Source organism: Hyperolius riggenbachi, chromosome 2 (genome assembly GCF_040937935.1).
Source record: "Hyperolius riggenbachi isolate aHypRig1 chromosome 2, aHypRig1.pri, whole genome shotgun sequence".
In the NCBI taxonomy this organism is placed as follows: domain Eukaryota; kingdom Metazoa; phylum Chordata; class Amphibia; order Anura; family Hyperoliidae; genus Hyperolius; species Hyperolius riggenbachi.
In genome coordinates this window covers 233173816-233196680 of record NC_090647.1, presented here as the reverse complement: position 1 = coordinate 233196680, position 22865 = coordinate 233173816, and the positions used below count along the sequence as shown (strand labels likewise).

At 44.2% G+C, this 22865-nt stretch overlaps 1 protein-coding gene across 20 annotated transcripts in view; it reads left to right on the top strand.

Moving 5' to 3' along the window:
• DMD (dystrophin) overlaps positions 1-22865 on the top strand; it is a 3066377-nt gene that overhangs the window by 2778144 nt on the left and 265368 nt on the right. For 15 of the 20 annotated variants that reach the window (XM_068268325.1, XM_068268327.1, XM_068268321.1 and 12 more), the window contains one exon: positions 4178-4234. The exons of 3 other annotated variants lie outside the window; for them this stretch is intronic. In XM_068268325.1, the coding sequence (XP_068124426.1) occupies positions 4178-4234 (57 nt within the window). Of the gene's footprint in view, positions 1-4177; positions 4235-8460; positions 8604-14884; positions 14936-22865 lie in introns of those variants that run through there. 2 more of the 20 variants (XM_068268339.1, XM_068268338.1) reach the window with 2 other exon arrangements.

The following is a 22865-nucleotide window of genomic DNA, read 5'->3' as shown; positions in this document are numbered from 1 at the left end:
TCCTTCAGTGTAGGTAGCCAGGGATCTGTTTCTTCAGTGTAGGTATCCAGGGATCTGTTCCTTCAGTGTAGGTTGCCAGGGATCTGTGTCTCCTTCCGGGTCGCTAACTGGAGGGCAGCAGCGGCTGAAGGAGCGCTCCGGTGTAACAACAGATAGTGCAGCTCCACATGAGCAGTAGGAGCCTGCATCCCTGTCATTACATCGGCAGGAGGCGGCTGGCAGAGTGCGTGGATGCGTTGTGCACAGCGCCGCCCCCAGCCATGACGTCGTGGCCGCGCTACCTCTCTCCGCCCCCGCTTCCCTATTGGCCAGCAGCAGAATTTGACGGGACGCGGCCGCGTTACGCAGCTGCACAAAATGTTAAGTGATGCGGCCAGGAGGCCGCGATGTACTAAATAGGTGGTCGCGATCTACCGGTAGATCGCGATCGACCTATTGGGCACCCCTGACCTAGGAGAAAACTTAGGAGAAAAGCTGACTTGAATCAGGGCCTTAGGGCCATATCCTATTCAAGGTGATAAGCAGCTTGCAGATGCGAGCTTCTTATCACCTTACCATCGCGCGAGGATTACCAGCAAATCCTATTGCTGGTTTCCTTTGCGCGGTGGCCAGTCATTTGGAAGCATTACTCAGGTGAAAGCTTGATTGATACTTCCATATTATGGGCGATGATGAGCGAGGTTTTAAGCTGTGGTGCTGTCCTTCAGCACCTTGGCCTCACTCCCCAGAGATGTGCTTGCACCCGCCGAACTTCCGCTGCGGCATCTGGGGGTCTCCTTTAATAAGGAGACCCCCAGAGCTCCCCACTAGGTCGCCGCACATCACTGAAGCTGCCCGCAACTGTGCCGGTTAACCACCAATAACTAACCTACTGCTGCTAAAAACCCGCTGCCTCTCACCGCAAGTCTTCTGACGCTGTAATTAATGTGTATCTGTCACTATAATTACTGTCTAGCGGAGCCCCGGCAAAGCATCTTTGAAGCTCTCGCCAGGGCTCCCCATTGGTCCACTGTCTGGACCAATGAAAATGGTCTGTGACTCTGTGGTCTCTTTTGTGGAGCTCCTAGCTTGGTCTGCACATACTTGCAGGCACACCTATTGACCTAAGGAAGCAGTTTATACACCGCAAAATGCGTTGTCCTATGTGCCAACTCTTCCTGTTTAATCTTGTATTCTCATTTTTGGAGAGCGGGCAACCTCACTGACAAGAGAAGCAAAGGCTGAGTGGGGATGGGACCTCGCCACACATGCAGTGGCTGGTTGTTTGTCTAGGCACCCTGGGTTTTCGAGTATGGATTTGTTATATCTAATTTATATTCATTACAGAGACTACTATACTATATTAGACCCTTTTTAGACCTCCCATATCTCTCTGTTCTTTGGAATGACTATATGATATGAATATTGCGTGAGTAATGGCATAATCTCCAGGGTCACCTTTACTAACAATAAAAATCTGGGAGGGTAAATAGGGCTTTAAGTGTTGGACTATTAGTTGGTTGACTTACCTGTCAGAACATTTCCTTTTACTACTATTTGCCACTTCCATTGACTTAAACTGCTCTTATTTACAGCACATTTTATTCCCTGTAATAAACTTTAATCAATCAACAATAAACTTGAATGATAATGTGTTTGTGATGTCGGTAGACTGGAATTCAAGGTTTTACTACACAAGAGCATGGCGTAGTTGTGAAAGGACAGGCTCTTCAAGTCAATACATATGGGGATCTGGTCAGCTCTTTGCTGCTGAGCCTTTAAAATGGAGTAAAACAGTTCTACATTTATCTTACAGGAATCTATTAAATGGTCTTCTTATTGATTCAAATTTCCTACCTAGTTTTACATTTTATTATTTTGTTTACCGATTGAAAATACTATTCTTTGCCCCCCAACACTTCCCCCAGAGGCTCTCAGTACGAGCCCCACCCCCCGATAAGTCCCACGAGAATTGTAGGCTGGGTGACATTAAAAGACCATTTCTACTGTCTCGCATATGGTTTTAGTATGGTTGTGAATATGCAGCATAAACATTTACATCTGATTTTTAATCTCCATAGCAACATGAAATCTGAGCAACTACACAGGAAATGAGAAGAAACATGTTAGTTGGAAAAAGGGATGTGAAAATTCACATCGAAAACACGAACATTCACCTTCGCAAGCGTGACCATTGAATTTCATTAATCACGATTTGCATGCAGAACAGTGAGCAGTGCAGAAATTTGCAGCATGAAGTCCACATTCTTTCTGCATCGCAACACATTTGAAAAAATCCACTAGGGATATCTCAATGACGGTCTATTACCGACTGCACTGTCATTTTATTGTACTACAATACTGGGGATTTATCACTGGGGGTCTGTTACTGGTGGTCTGTATTTGGGGGTCTCGTTGATATCTGTCACCTGTCACTGAGGAATTGCTACAGTAGTCTGTCATTCTTTGTTTGTCTGGTGGTCTGTCACAAATTATGTTGGTCTGTCCCTAAGAAATCTGTCACTGGAGAAGTCTGTCACTGAGGATCTATCATTTAGGGCTCAGACACTGCGGTCTGTACCTTGGGGACTGTCACTGAGCAGTCTGTCACTGGTAATCTGTAATGGAGGGCCTGTCACTGTTGTCAGTCTTTGGAATCTTTTACTAGGAATGTGTCACTGACAGTCTGTCATTAAGGGGAATGTTACTTTTTCTGCCAATGGGGTCTGTCACTGAGGTTTGTTTAAAGTGATCCCGAGGCAGATGCTTAGGAAAAAAAAATATATTTATCTTAAAAAAGGGTGAAGGCTATGGCTCCTCCAAAGGCTTTCTCTGTCCTCCTTGAGATATGCTCTTCTTCATGCACAAGCATGGCTGTACTGAACCCGGGTGAGTATGGCTGCACCTGTGCTGTAAGCCAGAGCCGCTCATCCATGACCATCTCCATGCCACAGCGCAGGTTGTACTCACACAAGCACAGTACAGCTGCTTTCATACAGGCCATGATAACATTCCCTGAAGCAGGCCACTTCAGCCCAGGGAGCTCAGCGCCGAGCACCAAAGTTGGGTGCCGTCATAGCAGCAACGCTATGAGGTACGCCCCGTGCAAGAGTAATTCAAGGATCCAGCGATCGCCAGACCCCAAATTACATCTCCCTCCGAGTTGCTCCAACTCGGAGGGGGAAAAGTATTTAACGCCGCTGGGGAATTTAGCGGCAGCAGGGAGAGCCGGCATTCAGCTTGACCTGAGCCCAGCTCACTGGCAGCAGAACAATATGTACGCACGCATTGAAAAAAAAATTGTTGCATATGTTCTGGGGGTCCACGTATGGCAATGTGGTCTCCAGGAGGACGTGGGAAGCCTATAGAGGATTCAGGGGCTTCCCCTTTTCTTAGGTAATGATTGAATTCTTGATCAGTAATCATTTAGAAGGGGATTCCCAATCAGCCTACACACATGTACAGTGGTCCTTACATCCAACCTATTGTTCCTGGCAAGCTCTGGTGGGCTTCCTTCTCCCTTGACTGTATATTGATCGGCCACTTGCACATCCACATGGTCAGATATGTGTAAGACCAATCTGTATTTACCATTAAAGTGTGCCAGAGACGAGATCTACTAAAAGTTTTATACATACCTGGGGCTTCCTCCAGCCCCATGCACACGGATTGCTCCCACGCTGCCTTCCTCAGTCTTCTATATCGCCGGAACTGGATCCCATAACTCCGACTAGTCTGGGCAAGACTTGCAGCCGCTGGAGAGATACGTAGAGGTCTTACTTCTCTTGTGCAGACTGGCCGCAACAAGCCAAAGTTACGGGACCTGGTACCGGCGCTACAGAAGACTGAGGACGGCAGCGTAGGAGCGATCCGTGCGCATGGGGCTGGAGGAAGCCCCGGGTATGCATAAAACTTTTAGTTAATCTCGTCTCTGGTTTCCTTTAAATCCAATCACTTCAAGAGCAAAACATTGAGCATTTATCAGTTGTTTTCAATCACTTGGCAGAAGAATTCACTTCCATTCAACAGACCATCCTTTCATTTTTATCAGATGCTTCACAGTTTGGAAGTAAATACTGGTGTGTACCAGCCCTCAGTAAAACAGACGGATAGGCTGATGTCCTTGTTAACTGGAAAATATTTGTGATTGTGAAAAACTGCCTTGTATTTATTAAAGAAAAAAATCTTCTTCTATTAGGGGGCAAAAGTACACAAGCTCGGGATCATATGGGATCATAAAGACAGAAGCTGAAAGGTTTGTGGATTGTGATTGGAGTGGATAGCATGCATCCAATGCATGTTTTGTTTTTTCGCAAGTTCAAGAAAGACTATATTAATAATAAAAAAAACTTCCAGCTGCATGTGTGCAAATAACTGCAATTGCTCAGCCTCTAATTTACTAACTTTTCAGCGGCCCTCACTATGGTCTGATATGACCCAGAAGAGGGTTGTAAATCTTTTTTTTCTACCAATAAGCAGGCAAAATTGTGGGTTTGAAAAATCAGGTGAACGAGGAATTTTTTTGCTGCTAATCTACTTGAGGTCACCCAGTGGGAAACCTCATAGGGAAATTGTTCTTAATGTAATTGGTTGCTGTTCCAACAGGTCTCTAGTGACAGCACCCTCTAGAGCAGAGTTACCCAACCCTGTTCTCAAGGCCCACCAACAGTACATGTTTTGCAGAAAACCACAAACATGCACATGTGAGGTAATTAGTGTCTCAACAGAGCTGATTAAACTACCTCTGTGGATTTCCACAAAACATGCACTGCTGGTGGGCTTTGAGGACAGGGTTGGCGAACACTGCTCTAGAGCATTTAGGTTTTAGATAGGCTGTAGTAATAACTACGCCCACACCATTTGGCCAATAACAACGCTTCAGAGGTGCTGTGATTGGAGAACTGTGAACTGTTCCCTATGAGGTTTTCCGCTGGTTACCGCAAGTAGATTAGCGTTTTTACAACATTCAGAAAAATCAGCAAAAGCTTTGCCCTGCATTTGTATAATGTATTGCTTATAACATGTTATTTTTTATTTATCACCATACTTATATCCCTGTGTCATGAAACGTAATAAAGTGTAGTGTCTGGAGAAGCATACAGCATCAGCCACCAGCTTTCTAGTAAAACAAATATCTATATTTCACGAGGAGCATGATATGTTTTAATCTAGAAGGTCAAGGCTATACCTATGCTTTACTGCCTGTCAGTCTCCAGGTGGCTGAGTGCCTAGGCACTAATCAGAAATATTGATCCCCTTGTAATTATAAGTCAAAATATAAAAAGGAAAAGTAATGCCTTGTTTTCCCCCCGCAGAACACTGTCATAATACACGCCTGCTAGACTAGTGTGAATCTCAGCTGTGCTGTGCATCAGGAGCTGAGCTGTGGAGTGTGTGCCAGCAATGCAAGGATTGAATGTGAGCTCTGAGCTGTGCATCAGGAGCTGAGCTGTGGAGTGTGTGCCAGCAATGCAAGGATTGAATGTGAGCTCTGAGCTGTGCATCAGGAGCTGAGCTGTGGAGTGTGTGCCAGCAATGCAAGGAGTGAATGTGAGCTCTGAGCTGTGCATCAGGAGCTGAGGAGTGTGTGCCAGCAATGCAAGGAGTGAATGTGAGCTCTGAGCTGTGCATCAGGAGCTGAGCTGTGGAGTGTGTGCCAGCAATGCAAGGAGTGAATGTGAGCTCTAAGCTGTGCATCAGGAGCTGAGCTGTGGAGTGTGTGCCAGCAATGCAAGGAGTGAATGTGAGCTCTGAGCTGTGCATCAGGAGCTGAGCTGTGGAGTTTGTGCCAGCATTGCAAGGAGTGAATCTCAGCTGTGCAGCAGGACCTGAGCTGTGGTGTGTGTGCCAGCAATGCAAGGAGAGAATCTCAGCTGTGCAGCAGGACCTGAGCTGTGGTGTGTGTGCCAGCAATGCAAGGAGTGCATCTCAGCTGTGCAGCAGGACCTGGGCTGTATGGTGTGTGCCAGCATTGCAAGGAGTGAATCTCAGCTGTGCAGCAGGACCTGAGCTGTGGGGTGTGTGCTAGCAATGCAAGGAGTGAATGTGAGCTGCAAAGTGTGTGCCAGGCAGAGCCGGGACAAGGTCCTCCAGCACCCAAGGCTGAGACAGCAAAGTGCGCCCCTCCATCCCTCCCACCCCAGCCGTCACACACTGATTGCTATTAGATTAAGAGGCACCACAGGGCCCACAACCTCCCCAACACCTTAATATCTAGTTATCTGGCTTGCAGTCACTGCCATGTATCCCCTTTTCTTATTTATTTCTGCTTCAAATACAATTAGGAATGACAGCTGAATGAATTCTGCACCCCCTCCTACACTGCGCCCTGAGGCTGGAGCCTCTCCAGCCTATGCCTCGGCCCGGCCCTGGTGCCAGGGGACCAGGGGTGGAAGGAGTGAATCTCAGCTGTGCAGTAGGACCTGAGATGTGGGGTGTGTGCCAGGGATGGAAGGAGTGGATATGAGCTGAGCAGCAGGACCTGAGCTGTGGAGTGTGTGTCAGGGACGGAAGGTGTGAATGGAGCTGTGCAGCAGAACCTGAGCTGTGCAGTGTGTATAGCCTAGCCAGCAATGAAGGAAATAATCTTAGCTGAGCTGTGGAGTGTGTATAGCCAGCAATGAAGGAGTGAATCTCAGCTGAGCTGTTCCGCAGGACCTGAGCTGTGGAGTGTGTGCCAAGCATGCACGGAGTAAATCTCAGCTGAGATGTGCAGCAGGACCTGAGCTGTTGAATGTGTGCCAGTGATGAAAGAATGAATCTCAGCTGAGCTGTGCAGCAGGACCTGAAGGAGTTAATCTCAGCTGTGCAGCAGGAACTGAGCTGTGGAGTTTGCGCCAGTAATGTAGGAGTGAATGAAGTGTGTATAGCCAGCAATTAAGGAGTGAATCTGAGCTGAGCTGGGGAGTGTGCATAGCCAGCAATTAAGGAGTGAATCTCAGCTGAGTTGGGGAGTGTGTATAGCCAACAGTGAAGAAGAATCCTAGTTGAGCTGTGCAGCAGGACCTGAGCTGTGGAGTGTGTGCCAGCAGTGAAGGAGTGAATCTCAACGGATCTGTGCAGTAGGACCTGAGTTGTGGTGTGTGTACAGCCCGCAGTGAAGAAGTGAATCTCAACTAAGCCGTTCAGCAGGAACTGAGCTGTGGAGTGTGTGCCAGCAGTGTAATGAATCTTAGCTGAGCTGTGGAGTGTGTATAGCCAGCAACGAAGGAGTGAATCTCAGCTGAGCTGTTAAGCAGGACCTGAGCTGCGGAGTGTGTGCCATTCATGCAGGGAGTGAATCTCAGCTGAGCTGTGCAGCAGGACCTGAGCTGGGGAATGTGTGCCAGTGATGAAGGAGTGAATGTCAGCTGAGCTGTGGAGTGTGTATAGCCAGCAATACAGGAGTGGATATCAGCTGAGCTGTGGAGTGTGTATAGCCAGCAGTGAAGAAGTGAATCTCAGCTGAGCTGTGCAGACGGAGCTGAGATGTGGAGTGTGTGCCAGCAGTGGAGTGAATCTCTGCTGAGCTGTGGAGTGTGTATAGCCAGCAATGAATGAGTGAATCTCAGCTGAGCTGTGCAGCAGGACCTGAGCTGGGGAATGTGTGCCAGTGATAAAGGATGAAGGAGTGAATCTCAGCTGAGCTGTGGAGTGTGTATAGCCAGCAATGAAGGAGTGAATCTCAGCTGAGCTGTGGATTGTGTATAGTCAGCGGTGGAGAATCCCAGCTGAGTTGTGAATCAGGACCTGAGCTGTGGAGTGTGTGCCAGCAATGAAGGAGTGCATCTCAGCTGAGCTGTGCAGCAGGAGCAGAGATGTAGAGTGTGTGCCAGCAGTGGAGTGAATCTCAGCTGAGCTGTGGAGTGTGTATAGCCAGCAATGAAGGAGTGAATCTCAGCTGAGCTGTGGATTGTGTATAGTCAGCGGTGGAGAATCCCAGCTGAGTTGTGAATCAGGACCTGAGCTGTGGAGTGTGTGCCAGCAATGAAGGAGTACATCTCAGCTGAGCTGTGCAGCAGGAGCAGAGATGTAGAGTGTGTGCCAGCAGTGGAGTGAATCTCAGCTGAGCTGTGGAGTGTGTATAGCCAGCAATGAAGGAGTGAATCTCAGCTGAGCTGTGGATTGTGTATAGTCAGCGGTGGAGAATCCCAGCTGAGTTGTGAATCAGGACCTGAGCTGTGGAGTGTGTGCCAGCAATGAAGGAGTGCATCTCAGCTGAGCTGTGCAGCAGGAGCAGAGATGTAGAGTGTGTGCCAGCAGTGGAGTGAATCTCAGCTGAGCTGTGGAGTGTGTATAGCCAGCAATGAAGGAGTGAATCTCAGCTGAGCCGTGCAGCAGGACCTGAGCTGTGGAGTGTGTGCCAGCAATGCAAGGAGTGAATGGAGTAGTTTCTCTCTCAGCAGGTTGAATAGGTGTGAGGAGGAGCAATGCTCTATAGCACCACCCTGTCTAGCCTGCAGGCGTCCCTCCTCCAGCTCTCCTTAGCCCCATAGTGCTGCTAGCACTGCAGTGCAATCCTCCTCCTGTCGCTGCCGCTCTGCTGCTTGCAGCTGGAGTTCTCTCATTCTGTGTCCGGAACTTCATTTTCCAGCCGCCGCCGTGTGATCCGCACTCCTGCCAGCCATGAGGGAGCTGGTGAAAGGGTAAGTGTGGCATGCAGCGGCACTACAGCTGGAGGATGCCTCGGTGCGCTGGGATGGGATCAGCTGTGAGCTGGGCAGCCTTCCTGGGAAACTTTATGCAGGCAGAGGAAGGAGGGATGAGAGCAGGGAAGCCTTTCTCCAGGCACGGCACGGCTGTGATGAGTGATCAGCAGAGGCTGCCTAGTGCTACAGTGTGACAAGGAGTGTTATTGTGTGACAAGGAGCGTGATTGCTCCCTTCCCTCCTGAACATCAACAGATGGAACCCGAGCTGAGCTCTCTATAGATGCAATCATCTTTATAGAAATAACAGAAGAAACAATGCTTTGCATTGCAGAGTGCCTGATTTCTCTGTATGTTAGCTGCTCAGATGGATCATGTAGTGTAGTAGCAGCAGCAGTTCTGTGTGTGTGTTTCTGCTGGAGGTTCACTTCCTGCTGTACAGCCTGAATCTGGGACATTCATACACAAGCAGGGATGGCAGGTCCCATCTTTATTCATGATACTAAAGTCTCCTTGTTCTTTTATGATTAGTGCAGAGGGGTTGATTCAGAGAGAGGGAGCCAGATAGGTGCTTAAACACCTTTTGTTGGAAGTCTTGTATAAAGAGCCAGGCTGCTCTCTACCCCCCTCTCACAGCTCATTCAGACTTATCAAAAGGTCAACTTTCTGCCTGATTTCTTTTGGGAATGCACAATGGCATTTTAGTACCTGCTGTACACATTCCTTTTTATTTACTGCAATATATTGTGGTGTCAGGCTTTTAAATGTTGCTGTGGGGACTTATGCAGCCAATAAAGCAAGCAAAAAATAGTTACACTCTGGAAGTCCTGGAAGTAATAATTGTCCATTCTTAACCATGTCTATTCATCTGTAATCTATTGAGGGTTTTCCTACTGAAATGAGGCTGTGAAAACTTAATATTCTGGTCTTAACGATCGTCCTATTGCTGCATGATTTCCAGGGAACGATAACATTTTGATATGTGGATTTTTGCCCCCCTCCTCCATATATGTGTGCGCTGAGATTTACTCCATATGTTTTGCTGTAGTAATAATTCACCCTGTAGAATACTTTACATCCGACAGCCTGTGGGGATAACTTGACAAGAAAGAGCATCCCAAGTCATAAATATCCTTTTGAAAGAATATTGCCTTAGGACACCTACCTGTATTGTGTAGCCAGAATTGATGTTGTACTGGAATAACCTGAGACAGCCTGTGTAGGAGACACCTTATTTGTCAAGCAGAATACTGAAGACCAGCTGAGCATTTTAGCTCGATGACTCAAATTGACATGAAACCTACCCCATAGTTTTTTTTATTAAGCTAGAATTATTATTTTTTAACTGGGGGGGAGGGAGGAGGTACACCTATAGGAAAGTGACTGGAGTCAGTATCAAATGTCATTGTTTTTCTACGGAGGGAAGTTTTCATCTCTACCTGAGAATTTTACTTATAACCTGAAGGTGTGTGTGTGTTTTTGTATGTATAATATATATGGACAGGTGGACACAGATAACTAGAGGTAGGAAGATCTTTACCTACCAGCACCGCAATAGAAAAGTTCATCACTGGCTGAATATACACTCTGTTGATATGAGGATTTGGTCTCATTTAAACTTATTGTAGCTCACTTATGGAATAAAATAAAAGCACTGCTGTGATATCAGCCTGGTTGAGTAAAAACGCTGCAAAGCAAACATCACTCTGCTGTTATAAGCTGGCAGGTCTGTTTAAAATCCACAGTCACATGTAAAGTAATCATTACTTCCATCCTGCCTGAGAAAGTAAATAAAGTAAAAAAAAAAAAAAAAAAAAAAAAAAAAAAGCTGTTAAAAGTATATGCCTTTCTGGTGCACAGCTGACCTTTGTACTGTTATTGCTCATTGTACACAATACTTCCCTATCTCCATATTTACTTTAAGCCCCTTTTATTGGTTGCCTGGATTCAACGAGCATGAAAAGTAAAATTCTGCTTAGATAAGTCTGATCCTGGATCTAGGCCAAAGGATATCACGTGAAGGCTATTGATATGTATAAACAAGCACGTAGAAGACCTTCAAAGTACTGATTATTACATCCTGGCACCAATCTCTACCTGCCGCCCGCCTGAACCGTACAGGCTCACTGTTTGTCATGCAAGTGATTGGGCCGTCATAAAATATGGTAATTTCTTTTGATGTCTCTTCTGTTTTCCCAGTGCTGTGGGAATACAGGAGTTATGAATATAGATGGGTGCCAGGATATCTGGTTATTCAGGCAGCGAAAACCACACTAAATTGAGGGCTCCAAACTAGGTCAGTTTTGTGGGACAGTAAATTCTTTGGATTTTCTTTCTGGTGCAGGCACATTTATTTTGCATATAGTGGAATTTACTGTTCTGGAAGCCTGCAGGGAGATGATTGTTCCACATAATGAACTGAAGCAGCTCAAATCATTTAGTCTTCATTAGATTGATACAGCAGCACGCTACAGGTGCACTTTCTTCTGTGTCTGTCATTGTGCCATTTCAAAACACATTACATTCAAACTACATGAGTTACCATTGATCAAAATGTTTTTTTTGTACAACAGGATCAATATTGATACTTTTTGTGTGTGGTTCTTTTTTGCTTAGAATCAAATCATATGGTATTTATATACATAGACCACTGTTTATAATATTGTATTTCTGTGCATTATTTATAATGATATTTATCAGTGTTACAGCCCAATGCACTGTGCTTTATCAGGTAGTCAGAACCATATAGACACTAAGCACAGGTCTGTTTCAATGCACATCAACATTTTAAAATGTACTCACTGGACACTTAAACGTTTGCTGAGTGAATTATTGTGGCTGCTGTATGTGATCTCCTTTTACAGATACTGCTTGCCTGGTTGTCATGCTGCTCCTTTATACAATCATGAATCTAATTAAGGCAGAAACCCAGATCTGCTTAAAATACCCCATCACTAGTTTAACATACCATACCATAGCCTACCATATAAACCTTTTCAGGATGCTTTGTAAGCATCCTGACAGTGGCTCTATGCTGACTCAGTGCATCCCAATCCAAACAATTCAGTGAACTAAATCGCACTGAGTTGACACAAATCTCCAATCAGTATGTCTGTGTGCCCTGATGCTATGTACTCGCCTCGCGATGCAAGGAGGTGGGATCCACCATGACGACGAGCACTCCGCCGATCTATCTTACATATGACGGGTATGCGTGATGTCACACAACAGACGCAACAAGACTTCAAGTAATTGCATTACTTTGTGCGGGAGTTGTCCACGATCTACCCGTTCTGAACCACTGCGCCTGCTGCTTAATGATGCGCAATGGTCAAGGGGGAGGGGGTAGTGGTGTTTGGTGGTGCAACATCGTTTAACATGCTTATGTTAAACGACGTTGCCAGACGTCGGGTAGCATCGCCACAAGTATCGCCAGGTGGGTACACAGCTTGAAATGGCTCGCTTGTGTCACAACTCAAGGTAAAAATGGAGATATAAAAGCCTTTTACCTTTTTGATCTTCTCTTTTTCTTTCTATATCTCTAGGTCTGCTATCAAATTCTCACAGGCAGAGTCTATTGTTCCTCAAGTTTTGGATTTGTCAATTAAAATATTTGTGTCTATCTCTAGACATTCCTAGCCAGCAGTCAGATTTCTGGCTATAGAGTGTGTGAGCACTATTCGGAAGTTTTTCTGCTGATAAACTTTAAAGAACAAATTCATTCACAAGTATAAATTACAGTTGTCAGACTTCTTTTACACTGCAAATTGCAATTCTGATTTGTGATTTTGATTTTCACTGGATGTTAGCAACACAAAAAGAAAAACGCTGAAAAAAATTAGCATGCAGGACTTTTTTGTAATCTCATCAAAAATCGGAATTGCATGTAAAATCGCATCAAAATCAGAATCGCATGTAGTGTAAAAGAGCCCTCAATCTTATTTAAAATCACCTGTCCAATGAAACTTTGGAATTTTATTTTCGAGTAGTGGCAGTTTTTCTTCAAACATTCTTCATTCATGACTTAAAGGGAACCTGAAGCAAGAAGTATATGGAGGCTGCCATGTTTATTTCCTTTTAAACAATACCAGTTGCTTGCCAGCCCTGCTGATCTATTTGGCTGCAGTAGTGTCTGAATCACACCAGAAGGCTACATGCAGCTAATCTCGTCAGATCTGACAATGTCAGAAACCCCTGATCTGCTGCATGCTTGTTCAGGGGCTATTGCTAAATGTATTAGAGACAGAAGATTAGCAGGATAACCAGGCAACTGGTATAGTTTAAAAGGAAATAAATATGGCATCCTCCATATCTGTCTCCCTTCAGGATCCCTTTAAGAAGACTTCTATAACCGCCAGAAAGTTATAGAATCTGTAGGTCGGCAATGGTCAGCTCCATATTTTCCTTAGCACAGGTTTCCTTTACTCATAGATTCCTAGCCTTGTTTGTGGGTTTTAGGTTTGCCATTGTGTAAGATCTGCTTCTGTTTGATCTGCATAAACTTCTCATCCATAAAGTCAGCATAGTTGCCGTTTAATAGCCACTAGTGTTGTATAACTGCAGAACATCCGATCCAAGATTATTATAACCTAGAAACTGGTTTGTAAAATTGATTGGTCTTGTAGTGTCCATATAATTAAGTAACTATTCTCTCATCGAGAACTTTCTCCTCTTAGGTTACTGGTGGAAACTCTAGAATTCTCTGTGTGTGTGTGTGTGTGTGTGTGTGTGTGTGTGTGTGTGTGTGTGTGTGTGTGTTTTCTTAGCCTCAGTTTTGTGCTGAACTACAGCTTGTTTGCTAATAAAACTGTGTTTATTTTTTGTATGTGTATAATTGAGTCTTATTTTGACAATATCGAAAGGCTAAATTTAGAGGCCTGTACACTGAGCAGCTTTTAGTCTTGAAAATGGCAAATTACATAGGCCAAACTATTGCCAGAGGATATTCTTAGAGATTTCTTAAGGACCCCGCTGATCTTTCCTGAATGCTTTTTAAGGAACAGGACATGAGTCAGAACTATGGTAGATCATTTTTTTCTTTTTAATCAAATATACCGCTGGGCTTATTTAATAACTAGCACATATGATGTGCATATTACATTTCTCATAATTCCCAATCAGATGTCAACTTTTTTCAGCTTAGAACAATGAACAGTGTTAGCATGACTTTGTTTTTTTTTTTTTGCTTCTATTGAATTCAAAACATCAGTATGGCAACAATTCATATTTTTCAGAAAGAGGTCAATGACAGCTTTCATAACTTCTCAATCAGGTCTGCTTTAAAGAGACTCTGAAGCGAGAATAAATCTCGCTTCAGAGCTCAAAGTTAGCAGGGCGCTCCTGGAGGCCTGCCTCCAGTCGCGTCTATCAGCGGTGCATCGCCGCCTCTCCCCCGCCCCTCTCAGTGAAGGAAGACTGAGAGGGTGGGGGAGAGGCGGAGATACGCGCTGACAGACGCGCGTGGGGCAGGGCTGCGGCGGTTAGCCCTGCCCCAACCAGGAAGCGCTCCCCCGCTGCACCGAGGTGATTTGGGGGATCAGGGACCCCCGTTAAGCCGCGGGATAGTGGCGGTTTAGCAGGGGCACACATGCCCCTGCTATTTATGAGGTCTGAAGCGAGATTTATTCTCGCTTCAGACTCTCTTTAAAGGGAACCTGTGCTGAGTAAAATTCTTTAAAATAAACACATGAGGTAACTTCAATTAAACATTACATAGTTATCTTGCCATCTTTTCCTCTCAGAAGCTCACCATTTTCTTCTGACAATGATTCCTTCCAGTTCTGACAACATTTTGTCAGAACTGAAATATATCAGTTGCTGTCAGTTACAGCTGGGAGGAGAGCTGATGTGTCCATGTTTCCCTATGGCTCAAGTGGGCGATGTTACAGTTTAACTGTGTGCTGACCAGGAAGCTGTTATGGTGTAATGTCCATTTTCAAAATGGAGGACAGAGAATTCCCTTGATCACAGTGGACAAACAGGAAGCAGGAGAGGAGAAAGATATTGAGGAGTAGACTACACGGGAGGTAAGTATGACCTGTGTATGTTTATTTTCACTTTTAATTTTCAGTTCAGGTTTTCTATAAGGTAGAATAAGGGCAACTGTAAAGAGACTTTTGAGACAGGTTAATTTTTAGTTTAAATTCAGTTGTAGTAAATGATCCAGTTATAATGGTAAAAACTTGGATTGAACTGAAGTCAGCCTGCCTTCCAACTGAAGATGGACCGAGCTACTTACAGGAAACTGAAGTACTGTAACTGACGTTGAAAGTCTGTTAGGCAGAGTGGAGTTCAAATGACTAATGGGCAGAGGATCACTGTGATAGCCAGGTAACTAGCCCCACCCCATGCTTTTTCCGATGGAGCCTGCTGACTAAGTGTTGTGCTGTAGAAAGATGAACTCTTTGTAGCCAGCACTAAAGCTGAGCATTATCAGAAGGAAATCAGCAGTGGATGGTTGCACAGTTTTCTCCTGCTGTTTAGAATGGTCCTTATGAGCAACAGAAGGTAGTGCTCAGTAGTGGTTTCTGATGTTGCTGATTGATACTCTAAATGCTCGATATCATAAAGTGATCTAATTCACTTAATGTTCACTTTCAAGCTTGGTGGTGGGGTGTGTCTTCATGTCATGCTCACTGGATGCCATTTTTGAAATTCAGGGGTATTTCAGGCTTTCCCTGCTCAGTTTAATTTGTGTCAACCTCCCATCTGCTGGGAAAAGTGGTGCAGTGGCATAGCAACAGAGGTTGCAGCTGTACCAGGGTCCTTAGGCTAGAGGTGTTTACAAGGGACACTCCTCAGCTGCTGTATTAGCTCTTCATTGGTCCTGTGCTGATAATGATGACCGCTACAGATGCTTTGAGAGGTCACAAACCATTCCCCTTATGGTTGCCATATAGTTGACGATTTTCTTTTTATCAATATCCGTCCAATTCGATCGAATCCGCTAGAAATTGATGCTGCAAACATTTCTGGCTGAAGTTGGTTGATTAGGCTGATCGTACAGGATGGAAAATTTCTGTCGATTGGCAGTGGATTGGGAGCGCGTTCCTAGCAGCGTTCGATATGATGGCAGATGAAGCTACTGTCAACTGTCTGCGGTGCGGTCCGGGTCTCTTCCCGCTGTCTGATTGTGTCTGTGTGATGTCACCAGCCCCTCCCTCTAGATTGTAAGCCTTTGGCAGGGCCCTCTTCCCTTGTGTATCATACTTGACGGTGTGCACTTTACCCAGAATTTGGAACTGGTAATTTTTTACCACTACCATTCCAGTTTATGATCTGGCATTGTACTCTGCATTGTGTTGCGTATCTTATTGCTATAACCTGTATTGTTGTATCTATGGTCTGTTACCTGTATTGTTCTGTCAACCCTGTTATCATTGTCTGTAATCCTATTTATTGTACAGCGCTGCGTAATATGTTGGTGCTATATAAATCTAATAAATAATAATAATGTAATGCAGATACCTCTAGTGGTCACAGCGCTCCTAGTGTCTGTCCTCTGCATTACATTATACATGCACCCCCTGACTCTGCAGTGAAGCTGGCATGGTGAGCAAAGACTGAGAACGCGCAGGGGGCAGGTGACGCTACTCTGCATGGCCTGGTGGTGGGTAGAGGAGCCCCAGCAGGCACACAGTTTTTAAAGATTTTATGCTGAAATTGATTGAAAATCTGTGTGTGAAGGCAATCGATATATCCCTCTCTGATCAGATAATGATCGGAGAGGGATCGATCTGATGGCCATGTTGATCAATGTGTGGCCACCTTTACCTTGCTTACACCTTTTACACTGTGGCTGACCTTGGCAGGTATTGGTGCTTTATATCCATTGTTTTGTATAGAGTGCTTGGGGAGGCCCAATGTAAAACTTACAGTGGCGCCCACAGCTCCTTAGCTGCGCCACTGAAGCAGTGGTACATCCCAGGGGTGCTGCACACTCCCCTATATCTAGATTACTGTGAATTTAGCCATAGTCAGCATGACCTTTTTAGGACTTTGTTTGCATGAACTGTGCATTTTGCAATGGCTTGTTAATATTTAAATACTTGTGGGACATAATAACTTTAATCTCCATTTAATAATTTAGCTTCTTGATTATTTAGTTATTTTGAATATGGAATGATATGTCTTTAGGCAATCGTCTGCATTCCTTGAATTCTGTAATAGCTATGTTATTGAGAAATCTCCAGAGTTAGGCAGTATAATCAGATGCAGAGTGAAGACAATTGGTATTTTCTACTACAGTCATTTTGAGCAGTCCTTCTTTATAGTTTACAATTATCATATATTGCCCCTGGTTTCTCTTCTTAGTAAGCACTCTGGGCACGGTGTATGCTCAGAGTTTGGGGATCCAAACGACTTTTATACATTTATTCATTCTGATAACCAAGTACTAAATATTTATCAGAATCTGCATGGGACAGTGGTCCTGGTAACGAGTATAACATTTGAATGGGGTCAGATCTATTACTCACACAATTTTCATACTTGATGCAGCTATTCCAGGGGAAGTCTCTTTTGAAAACTCAGTCATGTGACCCAGAGATCTCTCCAGTAATTATGGCGCTAGGAGCAGTCAGGTGTTTACCAGCTGGAGAGCAGCTTGAATTGTCTAGCTTTTTCCTGTTCTGCAGAAAAGTACGTCTTTGGGGCCATGACTGCAGCTCAGCAAACTCTTATCATTATGAGACTGGAGCTATAGTGGCAGCGCTGACCACAAGTTAACCTTTTACCAGGAGTGGTGGAAGAGGTTGGGTAGTTTGTGCTTCCCAGGCGTACCTGTTTAATCATTTCGGGAACGCCGAAGATAAAAACTACGCCACACTTGTGGCTGCCTAAGCCTGATGCAGCGTAGTTTTACAGCCTGTGCTTGCACGGAATGCAATGAATTCTGCATTCTCGTTGGCACAGAGCCCATCTGTCTGAAGACAGTTGAGTTCTGTCCAATGGTCAGGAGCTGTTTTCATTGGCTCCTGACCTTCTGATCACTGTGAGACAATCACAGTGATCAGGGATTGTTGTATTGGAAAAAGGCTCTGGTCCTTAAGGGGCAGATCCTTCGGTCCCTAATCAATTAAAAAAAATTGGGTGCGGGGAGAAGCAGAGGGACTAACTGTTCCCCTACCAAATTTTTAAACTATCGCCTACTGTAAACCCTATTTCCTGTAATACGTAGGTCCGCCAGGAGAAAAATGCGATATAAATTTTATTTGTCTTGTCTAAGTCCCCTCTTTCCATAGTTCTGGCTCCCGGTTATTGCCGCTGCCCACATTATACGGTGAGCGCCGATATAGCTGTAAATCAGCATTACACGGACGCACTGCACCCAGGTTACCTGTTTTCCTTCCCATCTCCTCTCTTTACTTTGTAGTGAAAGATGGAATGGGGAGGAGCCTGAACAGCTTTCTCTACATTAAATTTTACCATCATTTTAACAAGAAATTAAGCTACAGGAGTCAGCCAGCCAGGTAATTTAAATACATGTATCACAAAAAGTACATTGCTAACTAATGAAGATGTACTATCCTATGCATTTAAAAATGGAAGTCTGAGCTAGAGCTTTCAAGCATAGATTCAATGTTGATGTACAAACATATAATAGGCTGGCAGTTATCTAATGTTCTGATGCCTTGCCCCTCTACAGACACTTTGCCCTGGAAACTTTCTTGATATGTACTTATGACTATCTGCTCTATACTAGCCCAGTCCACCCAAAAGATGCTGTTCTGACGATACACATACCTATCCCTATGATTTTATGTAATCTCCCGTTTTCCCCTACCTTCACCATGGCCACTATGTCTGTGGCATTGTCTCAGCAGCCATTTGGTGGGGAAAAGTGAGTAGAAAAAGTCCATACCGCTTTGGTTTTTAATGAAACAAATCTATCACTGCAAGCGCAGTTATCACAAAATGGTGGTTGAGCATTGCCAGCGTAGTGATTGGTAACTATGGTTGCTGGATTGCGTAATATCAGCCCTCTAGCCCGGAGCAGTGCTTTTCAGCGCAGGTAGATTTGGGCGCAGCTGGCGCCACCATAGACTGTAATAGGAATTACAGCTATGGCAGTGAATAATGTCAGCGCTGCTAGAAGACAGATCACGAAGTTGCTTTTTAAAACACAATAATTAGGCCTCCAGCAATAGCTGGAAGCCAAATTATATCATTCCCCACTATCCATGGCGGCCTGGAGGGGGAATGGTAGTTAACACGGCCCGGATTTGTGCAGAAGCAGGATCAGCCATATACTGGCTGTATCCTGCGCCTAAGTCTACCGGCGCCGATTTCAAATGTGTGCCTCTAGCCTGACCAAAGTCCGTGTAAGGATAGAGAAACATAAAGGGTGATAAACCTAACATGGGTAAAGATGTGCTGTCCTCCAAGCCATATATGAGGAGGCTGTATCTATAGTGCATATGTGAAAGCTGGCCAGTTGTGACATATTCATTTGTTGACTACGGCAGAGTCGTGTTATAGTAAACTCATTCCCAAGGTACAGACCGTGTGCTTGTATAATTATACAGTGTATGACCAATTCTGATATAGTGAACTTCTGATATAGTAAACTACTTGGCTAGGCCCCTTGAAATTTACTATTGGGACTTAGGCCTCTTTTCCACGGACAGTTGAACCCTGTGCTCAGAAAGCAGTTACCAGGCAGCAGTGAGCAGTTACCAGGCAGCAGTGAGCAGTTACCAGGCAGCAGCAAGCAGTTGTAAGAGTTTGAGAGGCATTTCACTGCCTAGCAACTGTCCGTAGAAAAGAGGCCTACATTGTATAACTGGTGGGTTACTATAGTACAGTACCAGAGCAGGGACAAGGTCCTCCAGCACCCAAGGCTGAGACACTAAAGTGCGCCCCTCCATCCCTCCAACCCCAGCCGTCACACACTGATTGCTATTAGACTAAGAGGGCCACAGGACCCCAACACCCCCAACACCTTAATCTCTAGTTATCTGGCTTGCAGTCACTGCTATGTATCCCCTTTTCTTATTTCTTTCTGCTTCATACACAATTAGGAATGACAGCTGAATGAATTGTGCGCCCCCTCCTACACTGCACCCTGAGGCTGGAGCCTCTCCAGCCTATGCCTCGGCCCGGCCCTGTACAGTACTGTCAATCAGTGTTCTCCCTAGGCTCTTTTAGCCAGGTGCTCAGCTGTCATCGGCTCACCTCCTCATCCTCCAATGCTGTAAGCAGAGTTGCACCAGCCCAGCATTCCCTCATCAGGACACACCCGGCTACTTTTTCAAGCCACCCCGCAGGATAAAATTTCTGTGGCAAACACTGGTCAGTCATTGGCAAGAGTTTGCCAAATGGAAGGAAAATGGGGATCGGTAGCCGCTTTCCCTGGATCCATCCCAACTCTACCCTCCCCACCCGTTTTTTTTTTTTTTTTTTTTTTATTTTAGATATAAAAAATCTGAGTTGCTTAGTAATCCTTGGACACATATAGCAGCGCCTATTTTAAAATAAAATGTCATTTGTTGCTCCAGCCCTCTGTCAAATGTTTTTAGCCTCGAGAAATCTCCCTGTATGCATTGTATATTCATGTTTGTTCTCTGCCAATGTTTTGTGCATTGACCATCACAAGGGCGCGGGCTCTGTGGGAGCTCTGTAACCTGCTAAATGTTGCATCTGAAATCTTTGCATATGGCAAGATGAAACTCTCAGACCTAAAGGACTGCAAAATGCACTCTTGATTCAACAGAGCCCAAGCTGCGCCGGCTGTCAGTCTGGACTTTGTGATCCCATTGTTTGCGAATTCCATCTCTACCAATTTCACAGTCCGATTTCAACCTGCTGGTGTTTTTAAATCCCCTTTTTCTTCTCTGTCTTTGCTTGTAATGTGCGTGTTAGGGAATGATATCTGCATGGCGCACGGTGCAGGAGCATGGCGACTGTCTTATCATGCTTCAGAATAGGGATTCCAGATATTTTAATCCATTTAGGCACATCACTATGATAAATGGCTGTGAGAAGAAAAAGAATAATCCTCCGCAGTTTGATCACCAGATCAAACATAGTTTTTTTCTAGCTTCGTCCAAATCAACATGATTGCGCTTTTTATTTTTCGGTTCCAATTATGGATTGTTCGTATTAAAAGGTGCGGAGGAGAATGCTGAGAGCTGCTGAGCAGGCATTTCATTTTATAGAGTTGACACAACAAGCCCTTCCCTGAATCCTAGCCTATCCCACCTTGCAGTCCCAAAGCTAACAATTAAATGGCCTTTGAAAATGGCAGAGCGGCTTAGGAAAGGAAGCCTCACTGGAGTCTAACCTTTTCTTAAGCTGCAAGATTGTGTTTGGAATTAATGATAACTTTCCCGAGCTGAAAGTGTGCGGAGAGGAGAAGTGGCAGTACTTCTCCAAGCAGAAGTGTCATAGCTGCAGCCTTTCTGTGCTGTGCATATAAAGTACCGGGGAAAATCTGCCCTCTGTGTTATCAGCCACTAGGTGCTTAGAAATTCAGGGGAAGCTGAAAAACTCAATTACTTCGAAAACCAGCCTCATTGTCTTCAAAGGAACTGTAATTGTTTATTTATATGTTCTTAGTTTGTCAATTTCAGCTCGGTCCACATTGTAAATTTTCATTCTATGTACAGTGATTTTTTTTTTTTTTTTTTTTTTTTTTTTGTTATTGCCATTGAAGGACAAACTTGTTCCGGCACTGATACATTAATGCCAGACCCAAGGAATAAATATTTTCTCATGCAATGATATGGTAAAACGGGGTTATGGTCTGTATTGCTGTCCATGTCCATATTTTGGACTAATTAACTTCCTGTTCTGACAGGAAGTAAGTTTATCCAGCTGTGATAAAGACTTTGTTGGCCCTTTTTAAATCATACCAGAAGTTAGAGGGATATGAAGGCAGCCGTATGTATTTCCTTTTAAAGAACACCGCCTTTCATGCTGTATTGTCTGAATCCCCTGAAACAAACATGTGGCAAATCCAGTCAAATTTCAGTCAAACACATGATCTGCATGCTTGTTCAGTGTCTGTGGCTAAAATTATCAGAGGCAGAGGATCTGCAGGAAAGCCAGGCAATTTGCATGGTCTAAAATTAAATAAATATGGTGTCCTTCATGCCCCTCTTGCTTCAGGCTTTCTGTAAATGCTAGACTATGTATCTACTTCTTGACGCAATATTCTGTGACTATCGGCTGCAGCCTTCATATTTTGTGGTAGTTCCTAGTGAAAACAATAGAATAGTTAAAAGCCAACTCTACTTAGCCAACAACATGGTTCTATCATTGCTTAATATATTTCTGATGAAATCAATCAAAAAATTGAGTTTGCTGCATGGTGTAGGAACTGATGACTATCTGTTTACCAATCACATCTTGATCAATCAGATGGGTATAGTGGGCCAAAATTGATCTGTGTATGGCTGCTGGATGGGAGGTCAGATCCTTTTGCCATTCCGTCTAGGAATTTAAAATGATTAGCAAAAGAGATTGAGTTTGCAACTATTTAATCACTCTTCACTATTAATGCCACTTATAGTAGCGTAGAGTAATTTTTAAAACATAGCTTTTAATGTTATTATAATAAAAACAGGGTCTGAATTACACATGATCTTCAATATAAAAGTCATTCACAATGAATAGAAAGGTTAAAGATAAAATGAAGAGGAAAAAGAATGCCTATAAGGTCTTAAAACAGGAGGGGACCGAGGCTGCACTAAGCAATTTTAAGGAGTGCAATAAAAATTGTAAAAAAGAAATTAAGCTGGCAAAGATTGAAGCTGAAAAACAAATCGCTAAGGATATCAAATCTAACCCAAAAAAGTTTTACAAGTACATTAACTCTAAAAAAAGAAAGGTTGACTGTATAGGACTCCTAAAGGATGAGGATGGGAACTCAATGGTGGATGACCAAGGTAAGGCAGAGTTATTAAATGCTTTCTTTGCTTCTGTCTTCACAAAAGAAACAGCACTGTTGCAAACTACAGAGGCGGAAGAGTCTCAATCTTCTAACTGTAATATTAAATACTTAACGCAGGAAGAAGTGAAGGCAAGACTAAATAAATTAAAAATAGACAAGGCACCTGGCCCGGATGGCATGCATCCTCGGGTCCTAAGGGAATTAAGTTCAGTTATAGATAAACCCCTTTATCTTATCTTTTGTGACTCTCTTGCAACTGGCAGAGTCCCAGTGGATTGGCGTACAGCCCACGTTTTCCCATTATTTAAGAAGGGCAAAAAATCTGATCCAGGAAATTATAGACCTGTAAGTTTAACATCAGTTGTA